General features: G+C 40.4%; 1 protein-coding gene across 2 annotated transcripts in view; it reads left to right on the top strand.

Annotated features, from left to right (window-relative positions):
* trim33 (tripartite motif containing 33) overlaps positions 1-20711 on the top strand; it is a 142364-nt gene that overhangs the window by 107893 nt on the left and 13760 nt on the right. For both annotated transcript variants that reach the window (XM_048553204.2, XM_048553203.2), the window contains exons 8-15: positions 190-307; positions 930-1177; positions 1775-1954; positions 3368-3568; positions 4973-5120; positions 8145-8220; positions 17076-17244; positions 19086-19438. In XM_048553204.2, the coding sequence (XP_048409161.2) occupies positions 190-307; positions 930-1177; positions 1775-1954; positions 3368-3568; positions 4973-5120; positions 8145-8220; positions 17076-17244; positions 19086-19438 (1493 nt within the window). The remainder of the gene's footprint in view (positions 1-189; positions 308-929; positions 1178-1774; positions 1955-3367; positions 3569-4972; positions 5121-8144; positions 8221-17075; positions 17245-19085; positions 19439-20711) is intronic.

Raw genomic sequence — 20711 nt, 5'->3', positions numbered from 1 at the left:
ATAATGAGCAAAATAACTGAATAAACTAAATAACCCTGACCACCTCTACCACCAGCAATAAAATTGAGCATTAAAAATTATAAAATGGCAATTTTGAGCAGAGAAGCCGTAGGTTAATGGCAGTTATTTACTTGGCAAGGATTGGTTAAACTGAATTTAGTAAAATCTGTTCCATGATTTGTTTTCCAGATTACCTTTCAGTTGCGACACATTCTCCGGGCACGTTGTGACCCAGTCCCGGCCGCTAATGGTGGGATGCGCTTTCATTGCGATCCTACATTCTGGGCAAAAAATGTGGTGAATTTAGGTATGTTGTCAAGATGATTTATTTTGTAAATGTAATGTTGGCCTTGAAATTAGTAGATTGTTTGTGTTTGTTTTTGTTTTTGTTTCCTTCCCTTCAACTTCAGATTTTCTTCTTCCCACTGCCCTCAGCGCATCTATTTAAATGTCCCGACACATTTTTTTAATGTTTTTTTCTGAAGAAGGTTCTCGACCCGAAACATCAACTTCCCTGCTCTTCTGATGCTACTTGGCCTGCTGTGTTCATCCAGCTTCACACTGTTATCTCATATTTTTTTGTTTGTTTGTTTTACATACAGCATTAACTGAAAGATTAAGCTTCCAGTGATCAAAACTAAGCTGTTTAGTGGCATGTGTTCGTTGACATGTTTAATTTATTTGTGTGTGTGGCTTTAACAAACCAATCTTTCCTGTCATCATGTTCCCTGAACTGGCTGCCCTTCCACAGTTTTAGAATCAATGTTATTCACCTTTACAGCTTTGTGCTACAAACTGAAAATGTTAGAAAATTCATAGTACCTTTCATAACTAACACCAGCAAATGTTGTATTGGAAATTCTAATGATGCACATAATTGTATGCAGATAAGAATTAGCCTGAAGATTTGATTTTTATTTTCTAACTAGGCAACCTTGTGATTGAAAACAAGCCGAACCCTCCAGGTTACACTCCCAATGTAGTTATTGGACATGGTTCCCAAGGCCCGGGGCCGGCTGGGGGAAAACCTCAGGGTCAGATTAATCTTGCACAGTTGCGCCTGCAGCACATGCAGCAGCAGTTTGCACAGAAGCAACAGCAGATGCAACAAATGAGGATGAGCCACCCAGTAGGACAACACCCCAGGACAACAGGGCCACAGATGGTCCAGCAGCAGGTACACTGTATGTCATATAAAAATGTGGTCCATTCTTTCCTCTTGATAAGGGAGGGGATAGCTGTTTATAAATATCAGAAGGATGTAACAAAAACAGATTTGTGTATTTGCTTTGTCTTGCATAAGTGTCGTTATTAGAGCTGCAGTATATTATAACAATCGTAGATTAGGCTTCTGATTGCTACACTCTTTGTACAGGCAGAATTTTGTTGGCATTGGTTGAGTAAAGGCTTCAACATTTAAGTGCCTAGAAGGTAGGCCTATAAGTATGTAAAATATGAATTTATAAATATAATTGTCTTATTTGTTGCGTCATTGCATCCACTGAAAGATTTTATAGAAGTTGTGGCAGCACAGGAAAATGTAAAGACCGTAGGTTCAGCATAGCTGGAAAGCTGATAATTGCTCAGAAATTGGAGGTGTGACACAGTTTGTTTCCAGTACTAACCCCCACCACCTGCCCTTTAGTTAATTAACGTAATGCTAACATTTGCTTTTCATTCAAGACAAAGAAGTCTCTACCTATGCCCATGATTTCTGCAATGAACTTTGAACTATTTTAAATCCTGCATAAGTTGATTCATGTTATCTTCTTAGCCACCACGTTTGATTAGCATGCAAGCCATGCCCAGAGGAAATTTGAATGGTGCTGCACTTCAGGCCCACCAGGCTCATCAAGCCCATCAGATGAGACTGGCACAAAATGCAGCTCGTATGGCTGGAATGTCTCGACATAATGGACATCAGTACCCAATGATGCCTCAAATACCACGGCAGGTAACCAGGTCTTCCTCAGGAATTTGCACTTGGTAGTTCCAATAAAAAGTAACTTGGGTACATTCCTTGTATTTATTAATTGCTGTTATATTAAAATTCCTAATATGATTATTGCTACGTGAAAAACATTTTAATTTTAAAACTGACCTTTGCAGTTTGTATATTTTCTTTGACGTTGCTGACTTGACCATGATCTACGATCATACAAGTTTGGAAACTAAAAAGTGGCTTATCCCATTCCTTAAAAATGTCAGCCTTTGATCAATATAACATTCTTTTCCCAGTCAAATTTGTTGACTCAGACCCCATTCCTGAAACCTGAGCACATACTTTGGGCTGGTGCTTCCATGTACTATGGAAGGAGGTCCATCTTTTGGCCTCCTTTTGCCTTTTCAGGCAGATGAGAAAAGATCCCAAGGCAATATTTGTTGGAGACTTTCACATCCTACATTTAAAACGCACCCAAAACCCAAAGATAAAGGTCCAATCAGTTCTGCCATTGCTGTTTGTTGGAGCTTGCAATATGCAGACTGAGTAGTGTTCCATAAGTTACAAAAATGGCTGCTGCTTTTCTTGCAAAGCCATTTGTGTCATCTCAAGGTCATGAAAGTAGCCATCAAAATCTTGCATTTAGCATTGTATTCTGCTGTGCACATAGATATTGGATTCACTGATACAGAGGCAGGTGGCATCAGCGTATCTTCTTTTAACAGAACAAATTTACATTAGGTGGGAAGGAATGCATGTTTTGTATCCAGAATTAAATGTATATTGCTCCTTCTTCTTAGCTAACAAACATTCCCTCTAATTGCATGCAGATGCAATAGTTCAAGTGTCATATCTAACCAACAAGATGCCTCCACTTGTGTAATTGAGTAAGGTTTACTATAGCTCTTAGCATACAATTTTTAAAAAACCCTATAGATTGCCAAACAATGAGCAGTTAATTATGTCAGGTTTGCCTCTTGCTGATTCATCAGGTGGACTGAGCAGCTGAAATTCCATCAGTTCAATTCCTGAAGCCTGAAAGTGTTAACATTGTCATTTCTGCAGCTCACTTACAACCTTTCAAGTAACTGCTTCCATTGTCTCTTACTCACTGATTTCTTTCTTCTCACACTTACCCTCTCTCCTAAAATATTGCTTATGGCAGCAATGGTGTGAAATTGCCAACTCTGGAATTTTGCTGATTTTCAATTTCTTTCTTTCCATTGATTTCCAGAAATGTAGTTTAGGGCCTTTTTTCTTCTTCTGTGTCCACTGAATAAAAAATGAAAATTTGCTATTCTAGAAAGTCAAATTGGTTCTTTTTTTAAAAAAAAACAAACAATCCTGTTGGGAATGGGTTGAGGGGATTTTAACCATTGTATTGAATATTAAACAAAAGCATGACCTATTTCTACTTTCTGATAGCATACAAATCCTGGGCACACGGGACCATTTTCTGCAGCCTCTGTGCACAATAGCATTCCAAATCCGACCAGCCCCACCACTGCTAGTTTGGCTGGTGCAAACAGAGGGCCCACCAGTCCCACAGTTGCTACAATAGAGTTGATTCCTTCAGTGACGAACCCAGAGAACCTTCCTTCACTTCCAGATATCCCACCCATTCAGGTCAGTATCATGCGGTTTCCATTGAATAGACTATTTTACTTGCAATTTGTAAATTTTATAGATGATAAGTAACTAATGTTATTTGTCAAACACTGTTTAAATGTAAGTGGTACTCTTTGTCTTCCACCTCCTTTACTCACCCTCGGAATGTCATGTATGATAAATTTGCTTTCAATCAGTTAAGCATGATGCTGGAAGCATCATATGAACAATCAAGATTTAAAATTTCTGCTTCTAGGTTGTTTTTGACTAACAGTTCCAACAAGATGATTTGCATGATGACGGCAGTTTCTCTGAATTAATTTGACAATCACTTGGCATTCAGTAAATGTTTCCATGATTGTGCTGAAAGCCGTAGATTGGGAGTAGTACCTATGATTTATTCAGTAATTGTACAGTGCCTGTGTAAGAGTGTACAATACAGAAACAGACCATTTGACTCCCATTACATGCTCTACATAAATCTTCTCTGACCCGAGTTCATCTAGCCCTGTCATCATGACCTTCAGTTTCTTTCTTTCCGGTATTTATCTAATTTTCTTCCCTCCATTAATAATTCCACATACCAGTCTGATGTTTTCCTTAAATACTCCTTGCCATTCCACATTAGTGCCATTCTTTGGGGAAAGGGATTTATCTTGCATTCCCTTTTGGGTTTATTGTTGTTTAGTTTTGTGTTTATGCCATCTTGTTTTGCACAGCTCTGAGAATTGGAACCTTTTCGTGTGCCAGTTCAAATGATTTCATGATCTTAAATACTTCTGTAAGATCACTTCTCCACCTTCTCTGGTGAAGAGAACCTTAATCTGTTCATGTGTTTTGTCATGCCTGCACTTCCATTTGCATCTACTCATGAGTCCCTCTATGTACTTTTCATGATGTGAGGATCAATAACATGAACTCCCCTGTATACCTTTTAGTGGATCTGATCACAAGTGAAATTGCTGTGCAGATGTTCTAAACTGCTTCTTATCAAATTTATACTCGAATACTAACTATTTGAATCTATGTTAATATATCCAGTGCTCTCTGATTAACGCAACTTAATCTGCCAAGTTTAATGGAATCACAATAGGAAAAGCAATTTTGTAAAAATGGAAAAAACAACAGTTTAGTCTCCAAAGCTGGAGAGAATTACTGGAGAAAATTAGCAGATCTGACAGCATCTGTGGGGAGAAAGCAGTTTATGCTCCACGTCTGGTGACTCTAAAGTGCTGACTTTTTCAGCAATTTCTGTTTTAGTTTCAGCTCTCCAACATTCAGTGTGTTTTGTTTTATTTTGTATGATTTAGTTTAGTCATTCCTCCATTCTCTAAGATAACTTACAGCAGTATGTACCTTGATTTGAGTTGTATTCCAAAAGACTTGATCCTTTGTTTTCTTCAATGTTAATTCTATCTGCAGCTGGATGACGCTGGATCGAGTACGTTAGATAATTTGTTGAGCAGATTTATCTCGGACAGTCATCACCACCCGCCACCATTGCCACCACCAGCCTCCTCCAGTTCAAACCCGTCCCCTGGACCCTCAGCACCATCCCCTGGACCAGCAAGTAAGCAAATAGAGTGAGCTAGAAACAGCCTCACAAATATATTGATACTAAAGAAACTAAGAATTGATTCTTAGAAATGTGCCAATGAAATGCAAGTGATTTAATCTATTGAGCAATTTTCTGACACCAGTATTGTACTACTGTTGCCAATTTGTCACGACTTGAAATCAAATGCGCTGCCTGAAGAGTTCATGGAAACAAGTTCAATGGTTTCTTTCAGTAGGAAATTAGATATATACTGGAATGGAAAGAACTTTTGAGCCTCTTGGCACCTACGGGTAGTTAGAATGTTCTATTCAAAACCAAGGAACAAATGACTGCCTCTTGTCTATTATTCTAAAGTAATATTGATTTTGTAAGAACTTAGACCCTTAAGTGAATACTTGCTAAAAGTTGAAGGATTGCATTAATTCCAAAATTGGACGTATAATTCTAATTCTGGGTGAATTTGTGCTGTGGAACAAACACATTGGTGTATTTGCTTGAGACTCATGTCAATGCGGCTTAAATTATGAAGTGCTGTGTTTTTAAGAAATATATTAAAAATGAAACGCTAGTTTTGCGTTCTAAAGAAAAGTTATAAATAATGTGTGGTGTTATTATAAATTTATTTCTTAATTTGCTTGTAAATTTTACTGTATGTTAAGCAGATTCAGTTATACAACTTCCTTGATGCCAAAGATTTTTGAAGAAGTAGTCCATGCATAATTCTGTTAATTTTTCATAGTCATTAGTCAGCCTTCAAGAGTTGCCCAGCAGAACTGGTTTTGCTGATAATTGTCTTGTATTTCTTGTGCACTGGAGTCAGTTATGCTATAACTGGCCCAGCATGTGATATCCTCTCAATTATTTTTAATCACCAAGTTCAGGCATGTTACACAGCTCTGTAGCAGGTGTGTTTTGAATTTCAACTCAGACCATCTGATCCAGAGGTAGGTACATTGCCACTGTGGCTTGAGCATTTAATTTTTAAATTACACCAACTGCCATGTTACCAGAGCATAGCTTGAGCTTTTGAATTATGAGCCCATTGACAATGGCTAACAAAAAGGCTGTAATTAATCCCACATATCATCTTTTAACCGCTTTCCCAACAGTTAATTCTAGTTGGGCAAGTGAAACTAGTGCCATGAAAATTCTGTTTGTGGCTTGTGTCCTGGGTGTAGTAAGTTGACCAAACATAGAACTTGTATGGCCACTATTTATGTGAGGTCTGCTTAAGGCCTCTTTACTTCCAAAGCATTCCTCTTTGTAAGTCTACTCAAAGATTTATTTTCTTGAATGCTCACCTGTATGCCAGGAATTACAAAATTACATTTTGTTGTACGTAGTTCAGATTAGTTTTGTTGAATGCTTGAATGGAACTTTGCACATTCCCTATAAAAGAAGAGAAATATGGCAGGCTATTAGGTAGATAATGGTTGGACTACATTTAATTGACATGTTAAGCAGTCAGCTCACATTGTAAATACAAACAATATGCATTTGCCTGCAGCAAAGCATACCTCTCAAGTCCCTGAAGACTTACTTGCTTTACTGTTTGTAACATTTACAGTTAACATAACTTTGGTTGTATGTTGGGGAAATGAAAACTTATTTGTGTAGCCCTTCCCTCCAGCGTAGTATCATATGTCTAATGAGTAAATCAATTCATTATTAGATTGTAAGGTTTCCTTCACCATTAAGGAGGAATGTGTAGTCCTGAGATGTCTTTTCTCACAAGAGATTCAAGGACAGGAAGAGGAAGAGATAAGAGCTCTCAACATATGCAGTGACACAACATCTTAAAAGTCTAAGGGAACCTCAGGGAGGCTATTTATATCCTTGGATGACCTGTTATTGTCTGTCCTGTGGAAACACTATCTAGGATTTTCATAACCAATTCTTTCAAAGGGTCATAAATAATGTCTGCATATCATTAGGCCAGTGTAAGCTTGAAGCTGAGGCTCCTTACATGCATTCCTAACTGCTAACACACTATTGCCATTTGTAAACTAGGCCGCATTGTCCACTGCATTGTATTCTTGAAATGAGCATTGAGTTCGTATTGCAGCAATTCTGTCGCCAGCTCCAAGTAGATTAGTCGTTCTGTGAATAGATCATACAAATTTTCCTTGGAAATCAATATCTACTATTTGAATTAGATGCGGATTGTTCGATAGTATAGCTCAGCTCTGTCATGTGGCAATGGTGAGATGTTATTAACAAATATTCCTAGTATTAGTTTGTTAAAAAATCATTGTCCTGAAGATAATAGTCATTGACTCTGTCATAATTAGACTGATCATTGAGTTCATGCTTGTTAGGTCTCCTCTCTAGTAGATGGTGTTGTCTTCTGCACTCATTCAAAATCCCAATTCAGTTCATATTTTGATTCAGATGTTATTCTACCCAGCGTGCTTTCTACTCTGCAGACGTTGAAAGGGTCAGCTGTTATAAGAAGTGTATCATTTTATAGGGCAGCCACATTTTTGGAAACTGAAATGGACTGCACGAGTCATTAGGTTATGGATATTGAGACTAAAACGTGTTCAAGAGCAGCATTTCATTTTAACTCAGTTTCAGATCAATACCCCTGATGCATAAGCCTTTTTACTCAAACTCTGCGATAACAGATAAGCCTTCAATGATGATTTTTATAAAGACACTTATCAGAATTCTAAAATTTTAAAGAATATTTTGAACATGTGGGGAAAGTTGTGAAATTATTTTCAAAGAATGGCCCTTAGTTTGTGGCTGTACTCTCAAAAGGCTTATATACAGTAGCAGACCCAAGACACACAGATTCAGGGAGTTGAGCTTCACATTTGGCTACCTTGGTATGTCATCACCATAGCCATAACTTCTATGTCAATGCCACTTTATCAGTCACATTAGAAATAAAACACTGAAGTGATCTTGAAACCCTTGGAGATGGTAGAACCCTGATTCCCTACTGGCTATGTATACAATACATTCTGGTTTTATTAACTTACTATATGTCGTCATACTTCCACAACAACATCTAATGATACCTTTTCTCAGTTGCAGCCTTAGCAATGGCTAACTCTCACACTCCAGTCAGACCCTCGAGTACTTCTAGCACTGGTAGCAGAGGCAGGTAAGTTCTTTAAAACTTGTCAATGCTCATTTTGGCTGGTGTTGTACTGGATTTTTGAGTCTACATTAAGTGAGGTTTTGAGTGAATGTCGACAAGGAAATTATGCAACTCCAGTCTGATCATTCTTATCTTGCACTATTTGGGTTTCTCCAGGGCATACATATGAAACATTTCCCAAAATGCATTGGATCTCTTTGGAAGCTTACAAGTTTATTTTGGATTATTATTTATTGCGAAGAAATGTTTGCAGTTCCTCTGTTCAAATGCTTAAGAGTTATTCAGCTGGAAGCAGAGCCCTGCAAGTGGATATTGTTCCATTGTTGATCTCTGTACATTGCGTAGTAAAGTTGTACTATAAAGACAGTGCTGCTTATAGAATGGCAGTCTGAACTACTTCAGATCTAATATGGTAAAATGCATTTCTCCTGGTTCTGGCTAAGATTCCTGTCATCGAATCTGTCCCAATTCAAAGCCCTGAATTTCTTTACTACTACTTCGTGGAATCTATAACAGAACTAATAAAATCAAGAGAATATTCTGGTAACTTTAAAAATCCAACCATTATTTCCAAATGCTTTAACAGTTGTTCAAACACCATTTGATATACCACTTCTACTTTGTAGATTGATTTAAGTTACTTTGCCATCGAGAGGCATAGTTGGTAAGTGGAGTTTCAGCTGTTGAATTGCAACTTGACTTGTTTCTGTCTGTAAAGTGTCTGTTCCAGTTGGTTCATATTTTGCTATTCCAAATGCAAACAGTCCTGTATCTATTTAACAATTACTAGGCAATATAAAACTTCTTTAGTAGCAAAGAAGTGCTTTTTCAAGTTTGGTTACTGTTAAATGGCAAAAACTACAACCAACTTTTAAACGAATTTGATATGTGAACAGCAGAATTTATGGTCCATCTCAAAGTTGTGCAGGCTAAATGGCAATTTGTTGACTTTTATTGCTGGTTCAGAATTCTGGAATGTAGTACCTTCACGCTGTTAGGTGTACTTGCCCTATATCAGTGATGCACAACTTCTGCCATTTCATGGAATTCTCACTTTGGAATGGTGAACTTTCACTCTTAATTTTTTTTCTGACTTTGAGGTGTTGAAATATATTGCATTTTAAGCATACTTTAAACGCTGCAATATATTGACTTTGTGACGTTGTTGGACATAGTACCAATGCGTAAGCTTCCACCTGAGGAAGCAATCAAATGCAGTATGTCAGTTAAAAAGTGCAGGATCGGTATCGAGATAGCATGTGGCCAGACTCATGAAGCAGCTGGGTGCATAAGACATTCCTGAACACCCCAAATCAGGCAGCTGACAAGTGTATTTAGAGAGCATGGTTCATTAAGCAGTTTGCAAAGATACAGCTGTGTAGCATTTAAAAATTATATATTTAGCCATAATGCCATACTTTCCTACTTTTGAGAGTCTAAAAGCGTTATTTCAAAAGTTCATCCAGTTATAAAACTTGTGCATTTCAGATAAGACGATTACGTCAAAAATCTTAAAGAATACCCTTATGAAAACCCTCATGACCCAACATTTCTCACAGCAAATTCTGAAGAACTAAAGCCTCCCAGGATCAGTGTTTGGGAGATGTTGAGCTGATGTCAGCTGGAGTTTCATGTCCCAACCTTGAGTGAGCAGAGTTTCAGTTTTAATCATTGTACATTGTCAACCTCCAGGTCAGACCTGCCAGGGACAAAGTTTATTTTCACTCTCTCCAATAATCCTGTACTTGCTGTAGAAAACAACTAGTGGGACCTCCATTTCACGCTGGTGTGCGCCTTTGGCCTGAATATCTCTCTATTGCATCTGTATTAATGAGTTTAGGTTTGAGGGACAGTTTTGTTGAAATTTTGGGTGACTGTTGAGCCTTACAGTAGCAATGCTGAAAATCAAACTCCCACCCCCCTTGTCACAAAAGTTAAAGATGTTAAAATGAATGCAGATTCCCCAGTTGATTTTTCTTTTAGACCTAGGTTAACAGCATGGACCAGGTTTCTGTCTTTAACAAGAGCTAATACTCGGTATAAGTAAATAGTCTCTAGCCACAGGTAATTTTGAACTGTCAGCATATACTTCTACTATTTAAAACTCTAAATCCTTTAGAAACACTCCTTTACACGTACATGCGCTCGGATGAACAGATGGAGACAAATGGGTGTTATGGATGGTGAGCCAATTGGAAGAGCAGTTCAGTAGTGCTTGCTGAGATTTTTTTTCTTGTGCTGGTCTTAACACACTGTTTCTCAATCTTCCTTCTCTGGATACTTTCACTTGTTTGCAGAAGCACTGAGTGATTGGTCCAGTGAATTGTTTACTAGCTCACTACCATTCATGACTGGATGTGCTAGGACTGCAGAGCTTGGATCTGATCTGTTGGTTGTGGATTGCTTAGCTCTGTCTATTACTTGCTACTTATGCTGTTTGGCTTGCAAATAGTCCTGCTTGGTAACTTCACCAGCTTGACACCTCATTTTTATTTATGCCTGGTACTGCTGCTGCCGTGCCCTCCTGCACTGTCTATTCAACCAGGCCATAGATTGACTGGGGGATATGCTGGACCTTGAGGTTGCAGATTGACTGAAGTACAATGCTACTGCTGATAACCCACAACATTAGAACTATTTCCTTAATTAACAAACCAATTTTAGCCAAGTACCTGAACGATCACCCTTGGATTTTGTGGGTAATTCTCAATACTTCATGCCAGATTCTTTCATTTTAGCTTGGCGCATCACAGGGTGCTTACTGTGTTGACTCTCAGCTCATCTTTCTGTATTCCTTCTACGTTAGTTAGTGAAAGGTACCTATTACAAAAATAGTGCCAACCATATTAGGAAAAGGTGCCTATGCATGCTGATTGATAAATTTTTTATGTTAAATCAGCAGTAAGTTAGCTGAACCATGATTAATTTGATCTAAATTCAATCAAAAATACTGCCTGTTACTAATTAATTTCAAACATAAAGAAAAGAATAACATTGAAAGAATAGCCTGATTCTCCCCTTCATGTACCAATTCTTGGATTGCGGTTTGATTCTCTAAATAAGATTTATAATTTTTATCTTTTCTGGATGGTGAATATTGTGATTTGAATGTTTCACCAGCTGTAAGTTGCATCTTCAGTTCTGTGTACTTTACCATTTTGCCTCTTCCGGTTTCTGTTTCCATAACTGCTATATTAAGGGGACGTGAAGGCCTATCAGTATTATCACTAGCCTAGCAATCAGGAGACCCAGGTAATGTTCTAGGGACCTCGGTTCAAATCCTACCTCGGTACATGGGGGAGTTCGATAAAAATGTGGAATTAAAAGTCTAATATCAGCTATAAAACCATTGCCGATTTACCAGGAAAACCCCTTCTGGTTCACTAATGTCCTTTAGGGGAGGAAACTTCTGACCTATTGTGACTCCAGACCCACAGCAATGTGCTGGACTGTCAACCGGGCAATTAGGGATGGGTAATGAATGCTGACCTGGCCAGTGATGCCCACATCCTGTGAAAGAATGAAAAAGTACAAACCTCAAGCGCTGTTTAGTGAGTAGTTTTATTATTGACGAGTGACCCCTGAATTCTGGTAAACTTTTGGGATGTTATTATCTGGTTGGCACTTCTTTTAAAGAAAAGCTATTTGGATGGCAGGAGCAAACAAAAATTAATCCCTTTTCCTAGTGTTAGATCCAACCTTCAGATACATTCGGTGCCAAGGCTTTGGTTACGTTGCCTTGCACTACATACTACTTTTCAGACAAACATGTACTTTGGAAGTACCAAATTAATATTACAATATTCTCTGTTTTGATTGGTAAGTTAATGGTATTTCTGTGTTTTGTGCTTCAGGGAGAAGTATAAGATGGAAATAAAAAAATAATTTTCCATTTTATACATCCATTGTGTTTATAAAGTGCACCTAGGTCATATTTTGTTTAAGTGCAGAATGAAACTGCCAGTGTTTGTCCCGGTGTTGCCTTAGCCCAATCTTTCAGAATTCAGTTTTGGATACTGTTGGGGGAAGATAGCTCACCAGGGGAAGGCAGCAGTAACCAGGTTCATGGCACCGTGGCTGACTCTGCTGTACAGAAGGGCAGGAAAAAGAGTGGAAGGGCTATAGTCATAGGGGATTCAATTGTAAGGGGAGTAGGTAGGTAACTTACTGCTGATTTAACATAAAAATTTATCAATCAGCATACATAGGCACCTTTTCCTAATATGGTCGGCACTATTTTTGTAATAGGTACCTTTCACTAACTAACGTAGAAGAAATACAGAAAGATGAGCTGATGGTCAACGCAATAAGCACCCTTTAATGCGCCAAGCTAAAATGAAAGAATCTGGCATGAAGTACTGAGAATTACCTACAAAATCCAAGGGTGATTTTTCAGGTACTTGGCTAAAATTGGTTTAAGTGGTCGAAAACGAGAGTCCCAAATGGTATGTTGCCTCCCAGGTGCATGGGCCAGGGATGTCTCAGATTGACTGCAGGACATTCTGAAGGGGGAGGGTGAACAGCCAGCTGTTGTGGTGCATGTAGGCACCAATGATATAGGTAATAAACAGGATGAGGTTCTACAAGCAGAGTTTAGAGAGTTAGGAGCCAAGTTTAAAAATTAGGACCTCAGAGGTAGTAATCTCAGGATTGCTACCAGTGCCACGTGCTAGTCAGAGTAGACATGAAAGAATAGGCAGGATAAATGAGTGGCTTGTGAGATGTTGCAGGAGGGAGGGGTTCATATTTTTGGGGCATTGGGACTGGTTCTGGAGGAGGTGAGACTATTACAAATCGGATGTTCGATACCTGGGCAGGACTGGAACCAGTGTCCTAGGGCTGCTTTTGCTAACACTGTTGGGGAGGGTTTAGACTAATGTGGCAGGGGGATGGGAGCCAAATGTGATGGTTAGTGGACAGGTGTGGAGGTAGTAACTAAAGCCTGTAAGGAATGAGACAGTGAAGTCAGTGTGACCAAGGGGAAGAGTAGGCTGAGAGCAGATGATGAGCGCAAATGGACACGTGTCCTGAGGTGCAAGATAATAAAATGTGAGGCTGGATGAACACAGCAGGCCAAGCAGCATCCTGCTGTGTTCATCCAGCCTCACATTTTATTATCTTGGAATTCTCCAGCATCTGCAGTTCCCATTATCTCTGTCCTGAGGTGCATTTGTTTTAATGCGAGAAGTGTAGCAGGTAAGGCAAATGAACTTAGGGCTTCGAGTAGTACCTGGGAGTTTGATGTTATTGCTGTTACTGAGACCTGGTTGACGGAAGGACAAGATTGGCAACTTTATATCCCAAGGTATAGATGCTTCAGGTGGGATAGAGAGGGAGGTAAAAGGGGTGGAGGAGTTGCCTTGCTGGTGAAAGAGGCTGTCAGAGCTGTGCTGAAGGAGGGCATTATGGAGGACTCGAGCAGTGAGGCAATGTGGGCGGAGCTCAGAAATAGGAAGGGTGAGGTAACAATGTTGGGGCTGTACTACAGGCCTCCCAACAGCGAGTGTGAGATAGAGGTGCGGATACGTAGACAGATTATGGAAAATGTAGGAGCAACATTGTGGTAGTGATGGGAGATTTTAACTTTCCCAATATTGACTGGGATTCACTCAGTGTTAGCGGTTTAGATAGAGCAGAATTTGTAAGGAGCAGCCAGGACAGTTTAATAGGGCAGTATGTAAATAGTCCCAACTCTGGAAGAGGCCATACTGGACCTGATGTTGGGGAATGAGCCTGGTCAGGTGGTTGAAGTTTCATTAGGGGATTACTTTGAGAATAGTGATCACAGTCCCGTAAGTTTTAGAATACTCATGCACAAATACGAGAGTGGTCATAAAGGAAGAGTGCTAAACTGGGGGAAGGCCAATTAGAGCAAAATTCGGCAGGAGTTGGAGGACGTGGATTGGGAGAAGCTGTTTGAGGGTAAACCCACATTTGATATCTGGGAGGCTTTTAAAGAGATAATGGGAACTGCAGATGCTGGAGAATCCAAGATAGCAAGGTGTTCGGCTGGACGCGTGCAGCAGGCCAAGCAGCATCTTAGGAGCACAAAATCTGACGTTTCGGGCCTAGACCCTCCATCAGAAAAGGTGGATGAGAAGAGGATTCTGAAATAAATAGGGAGAGAGGGGGAGGCGAGGAGAAGATGGATAGAGGAGAAGATAGGTGGAGAGGAGAGTATGGGTGGGGAGGTAGGGAGGGGATAGGTCAGTCCAGGGAGGACGGACAGGTCAAGGGGGCTAGATGAAGTTAGCAGATCGGAAATGAAGGTGCGGATTGAGGTGGGAGGAGTGGATAGGTGAGAGGAAGAACAGGTTAGGCAGGCGGGGACGAGCTCAGCTGGTTTTGGGATGCAGTGGGGTTTTTAAAGAGAGGTTGATTAGACTGCAGGACAGACATGTCCCTGTGAAAATGTGGGATAGAAAGGGCAAGATTAGGGAACCATGGATGACAGGTGCAATTGAGAGACTAGCAAAGAGGAAAAAGGAAGCATACATAATGTCTGGGCGACTTAAAACAGACAAAGCTTTGGAGTAAATTCGGGAAAGTAGGACCAATCTGAAATGAGGAATTGAGAGCTAAAAGGGGTCATGAAATATCTTTAGCGAACAGGGTTAAGGAAAATCCCAAAACCTTTTATTCATACAAAAGGAGCAAGAGGGTAACTAGAGAAAGGGTTGGCCCCCTCTAGGACTAAGGAGGAAAGTTATGCAATGCGTCAGAAAAAATGAATGAGATTCTTAATGAGTATTTTGTCAGTATTCACAGAGGAGAGGGACATGATGGGTATTGAGGTTAGGGAATAGATGTTTGATTACTCTAGGTCAAGCCGGCGTAAGGAGGAAGGATGTTTTGGGTATCCTAAAAGGCATTAGAGTGAACAAGTCCCCAGGTCTGGATGTGATCTATCCCATGTTACTGAGGGAAGCGAGAGAGGAAATAGCTGGGGCCTTAACAGATATCTTTGCAGCATTCTTGAGCACAGGTGAGATCCTGTAGGGCTGGAGAACTGCTAATGTTTTCCCCTTGTTTAAGAAGGGTAGCAAGGATAATCCAGCTAATTATAGACTGGTGAGCCTGACCAGTGGCGGGGAAGCTGCTGGAGAAGATGCTGAGGGATAGAATCTATTTACATTTGGAAGAAAATGGGCTTATCAGTGAGAGACAACATGGTTTTGTGCAGGGAAGGTCATGTCTTACCAACTTGATAGAATTCTTTCAGGAAGTGACAAAGTTGATAGATGAGGGAAGGGCTGTAGTTGTCAAATACATGGACTTCAGGAAGGCGTTTCATAAGGTCCCCCATCATAGGCTGATGGAGAAAGTGAAATCGCATTGCGTCCCAGTTGTACTAGCTAGATGGATAGAGAACTGACTGGAGTTGTAGTGGAAGAGAGTTTCTCAAAATGGAGAAGTGTGACCAGTGGTGTTCCACAGGGATCTGTGTTGGGGCCACTGTTGTTTGTGATATACATAAATGATCTGGAGGAAGGTATAGATGGTCTGATTAGCAAGTTTGCAGATGACACGAAGATTGGTGGAGTAGCAGATAGTGAAGTGGAGAATGCAGCAGAATATAGATAGATTAGAGAGTTGGGTGGAGAAATGGCAGATGGAGTTCAATCCAGGCAAATGCGAGAGGATACATTTTGGGAGTTCCAATTCAAGACTGAACTGTATGATAAATGGAAAAGCCCTGGCGAAAATTATGCACTGAGAGATCTGGGTGTTCAGGTCCATTGTACTCTAAAGCTCAACGCCGGTGGATAGAGTGGTTAGGAAGGCATACAGCATGCTTTTGTTCATCAGACGGGGTATTGAGTAGAAGAGTTGGCAGGTCACGTTACAGTTGTATAGGACTTCTGTTTGACCCCCTTTGGAATACTGCGTACAGTTCTGGTCATCACATTACTAAAACGATGTGGATGCTTTGGAGAGGGTGCAGAGGAGATTCACCAGGATGTTGCCTGGTATGGAGGGCACTAGCTATGAAGAGAGGTTGAGTAGATCAGGATTATTTACATTAGAAAAACGGGGGTTGAGGGGGTGCCTGATTGAGGCCTACAAAATCATGAGAGGTATAGACAGGGTAGATAGCAAGAAACTTTTTTCCCAGCGTGGGGGACTCAATTACTAAGGGGTCACAATTTCAAAGTGAGAGGGGAAACGTTTAAGGGAGATATGCGTGGAAAGTTCTTTGTGCAGAGGTGGTGGGCACCTGGAAGGCATTGCCAGTGGAGGTGTAGAGGCAGGCATAATAGGGTCATTTAAGATGTATCTAGACAGATACATGAATGGGCAGGGAGCAGAGGGATACAGATCCTTGGAAAATAAGTGACAGGTTTAGATAGAGGATCTGATTGGCACAGGCTCAGAGGGCCAACTGGCCTGTTCCTATGCTGTAATTTTCTTTGTTCTATTTTCTAGTTCCCTGTAAGCTATTTGCCATGCTAGTCAACTGTTGATTTCTCTAAAATTGCTAATTTTACATCATGCAGATTTTTGAGGGGGATGTGGGGCTTACAGAATGATATTTTGTATATTTTTGGATTGAAGGTTGCCAAACTCATTTAATGTAGCGATGTCATCAACAACAGATATTGGATTCACCAGAGGCTTTCTAATTTGTTATTTTTGGACAGTCCAATTCTTAACTAAATTTCCTGATCTTATCAGATTTGAAACATCCTGAGAGTTCAATTCAATTCAATCTAAAATATGGCTTAAGTGATCAGTGACAGCCATATCTTTATTGTGTTTTGTATTACTAAAATTCTGCATCTTTACGAATCTGAACTTGCATTTCTTTGTGATTAAAACTAACCTGAGTATGCTGATTGTAAGTGTACTTCTTATAGCTGTAGCTCCTCTGGTAAAGCTCAAGGTACAGAGAGGGGGATCTCAGTCTTTCGACCAGACCAAGTCAAAGTGAAGCAAGAACCAGGCACAGAGGATGATGTGTGCAGTTTTACTGGTGCTTCTGTAAAACATGAGCATTTAGAAGATGGCCGGAGAAGCGCTTGCATGGTAAGCTTGAAGTAACATGTGGCTTCATCAAAAATTTCCATGGTAGTCCTTTGCTAGAGTAAATTTTTTTGAGCTTGACTTTTTCCCCCCTCCAGTGCATCAATTAACATATTCAAATACTTCATCACCAGTCATTAAAATAGAGTAGAAGCAAATTTTCAGTTTAAGCATTTCTTGAATGCATCTTAAAAGCTTTTTTAAAACTGTTTTTGACAGAACTTAATTATGTTTCTGTAGATAAAATCATTCATACTTTCAGAGAGCTGCAGGTGTAAATTTCATGGTAGTACCAGCTGGCGACTAACACATTGTTGTTTGGAAGTAAACTGAATAAGCTAAAAGGTTGATGAGCTGTGAGGTCAAGTGTCCCTGTAGATTATATTCTTGGCTGCCACTGCAATGGAGCTATTGACTTATTTGAACCTACCTCAATCAACTACGTATCCTTATACACCACCTAACACGTTTGCATTGCACACATATAACATATTAGGCTGCATAGCACGCCATTAAAATTCCTTTTGCCACAAACCTTAAACACACTTTCCTGCTGTGCTTTAATTAAAAATTGGGAACGTGTGTGCAACCAGTCGCCCAGTTAAGAAAATTGCAGCTGAACAGTAAAAGTGAGGAGGAATCTGAAGAAGAGATAATGGGAACTGCAGATGCTGGAGAATTCCAAGATAATAAAATGTGAGGCTGGATGAACACAGCAGGCCAAGCAGCATCTCAGGAGCACAAAAGCTGACGTTTCGGGCCTAGACCCTTCATCAGAGAGGGGGATGGGGAGAGGGAACTGGAATAAATAGGGAGAGGGGGAGGCGGACCGAAGATGGAGAGTAAACAAGATAGGTGGAGAGAGTATAGGTGGGGAAGTAGGGAGGGGATAGGTCAGTCCAGGGAAGACGGACAGGTCAAGGAGGTGGGATGAGGTTAGTAGGTAGATGGGGGTGCGGCTTGGGGTGGGAGGAAGGGATGGGTGAGAGGAAGAACAGGTTAGGGAGGCAGAGACAGGTTGGACTGGTTTTGGGATGCAGTGGGTGGGGGGGAAGAGCTGGGCTGGTTGTGTGGTGCAGTGGGGGGAAGGGACGAGCTGGGCTGGTTTTGTGATGCGGGGGGGTAAGGGAAGAACTGGGCTGGTTTTGGGATGCAGTGGGCGAAGGGGAGCCCTGCATCACAAAACCAGCCCAGCTCGTCCCCTCCCCCCACTGCATCACAAAACCAGCCCAGCCTGTCTCCGCTTCCCTAACCTGTTCTTCCCTTCCTCCCACCTCAAGCCGCACCTCCATTTCCTACCTACCACCTCATCCTGCCTTCTTGACCTGTCCATCTTCCCTGGACTGACCTATCCCCTCCCTACCTCCTCACCTGTACTCTCCTCTCTACCTATCTTGTTTTCTCTCCATCTTTGGTCCGCCTCCCCCTCTCTCCCTATTTATTCCAGTTCCCTCTCCCCATCCCCCTCTCTGATGAAGCTTCTAGGCCCGAAACGTCAGCTTTTGTGCTCCTGAGATGCTGCTTGGCCTGCTGTGTTCATCCAGCTCCACACTTTGTTATCTTGGATTCTCCAGCATCTGCAGTTCCTATTATCACTGACCCAAGTACTTTGCTGCAAGGAGAATGGGGAGATATGCGACCTGAGAGGCTAAACTGCCTTGTTGACCATTGCAAGTGATCAAAGCGGATACCTGGGAGTAGCTGTTTAGCTCCTGCACCCTTGGACAAAAAATGGGGCTGCAGAGGGTCTGTTTGGGCATAAGGATGGAAAGGGAGTTAAAAATTTCACATTTGTATATGACATTAATTGCTGAATAATCCACACATTTACCCCGTAAATTTAGATGAGTAGCCCTGAAAGCAGCTTGACACCACCTCTTTCCAACAACTTGCACTCTGAGAGTGAGACTGATATCGAAGGACTTAGGCAAGTTGAAAACCACGTGAAGATGGAGACTTCTGACAAGACGGGAAGTTGCAGGCAACTGAATAATGCTGTAAATGGAAAATCACCAATCCGTAACTTTGCACATCGCTCACCACGAGCTGGAGGGGACAACAGCAATAATAAGGATGAAGACCCTAATGAGGATTGGTGTGCTGTATGTCAGAATGGTGGAGATCTTCTGTGTTGTGACAAGTGTCCAAAGGTTTTCCATCTTGCGTGTCACGTACCTACACTTCTCAACTTTCCGAGGTATGTCTGTTCTTTTCTTAATATTAAGTTGTAGCAGCAATTAAGAATTTAGATTATTAGCCAATAAGCCAGTTTTTAGGAATATCTTATATCTGAATTTACACAATTAGTTTTATCCTATTATATATGCATCTAAGTTCGACTGCATGATATATGTGTTTGCAATCAATTTTAGCACTTCATGTTGAATATATTTCTCACAAATTGTCTGTTGGCTACATATAACTGAGTGTCTGAATGCCCTGCTGATGTCCTGTTTGATAAATTTATTAGGTTTATTTATTGCAGTTTCCTTTCTCTCCTTAAATCGGAACAGAAAAGATCAGAAGACCAGTAGAAATAGGAACAGAATTAGACCATTTGGCCCATCGATACTGCTACATCATTTGATCATGGCTGATATGTTTTTAAACCCCATTCTCCTGCCCTTTCCCGGTAACTCTTAATCCTCTTCTTTATCAAGTACCAATCTATCTCTGCCTTAAAGACAGTCAGTGATTTGTCCTCCACACCTTCTCTGTGACTAAGTTCCACAGAGTCATCATCCCTTTACTGTGTCCATGTTCTTGGCCCTGTTCCCTCCTAATGACAGATCTGTACACAATTTGATGAAAAATAAAGAACAGAACCCTCAGGAAGATTGCTTCTGCTTGTGTTCCCTCAACCAAGGGAATGTCCTATAATCTTCCATGCATTGGCATACAATATTCATTTTGTTGCCAAACTCTGGAAATGTTTGTTCTTTGTCATTGTACAAGAAAGTGTGCACTTTTCAAGTTCTGTAAAGAAAAAAGTATTCAAAAGAATAAAAATTATCCTATTTACTCATGATGTTGACAACTTCCAGGCCTTAACCTGAGATGTTTTTAATAACTACTGTTCTAGTGATTAAAACCCATACAGCAACTGACCAATCAGCATACATGTAAAAGAATAAAACTAAGGAAATCAAACCATTCTCTGGGCACCTGATGTGCAAATGCACCTTAAATTGTTAATGTGTTGCGTCCAAATAAAGCAAAAAGAAGTATGACGATAAAGCAACAAAAAATGTGGACCCAAAATGAGAAGTCTAAAGAAAAAAAAAAGGAGGAAGATAAAAATACAGAAGTGAAAAATGTGTAAAGATTGATACAAAAAAAAACAGATTCTGCAGTTCTGAAATTTAGAACTGAATGGTAATTTCTGAATTACTCTGCCCTGCATGATAAATTCTAACTTTTGAATCTGAGATTAATTAGGCTGTTTGCTAAAGGCGGAAAGTATTGTAATA

This window comes from Stegostoma tigrinum, chromosome 21 (assembly GCF_030684315.1).
Source record: "Stegostoma tigrinum isolate sSteTig4 chromosome 21, sSteTig4.hap1, whole genome shotgun sequence".
Lineage (NCBI taxonomy): Eukaryota > Metazoa > Chordata > Chondrichthyes > Orectolobiformes > Stegostomatidae > Stegostoma > Stegostoma tigrinum.
Note: the sequence above shows the minus strand (reverse complement) of the source record. Positions and strands in the feature narration are given on the sequence as shown.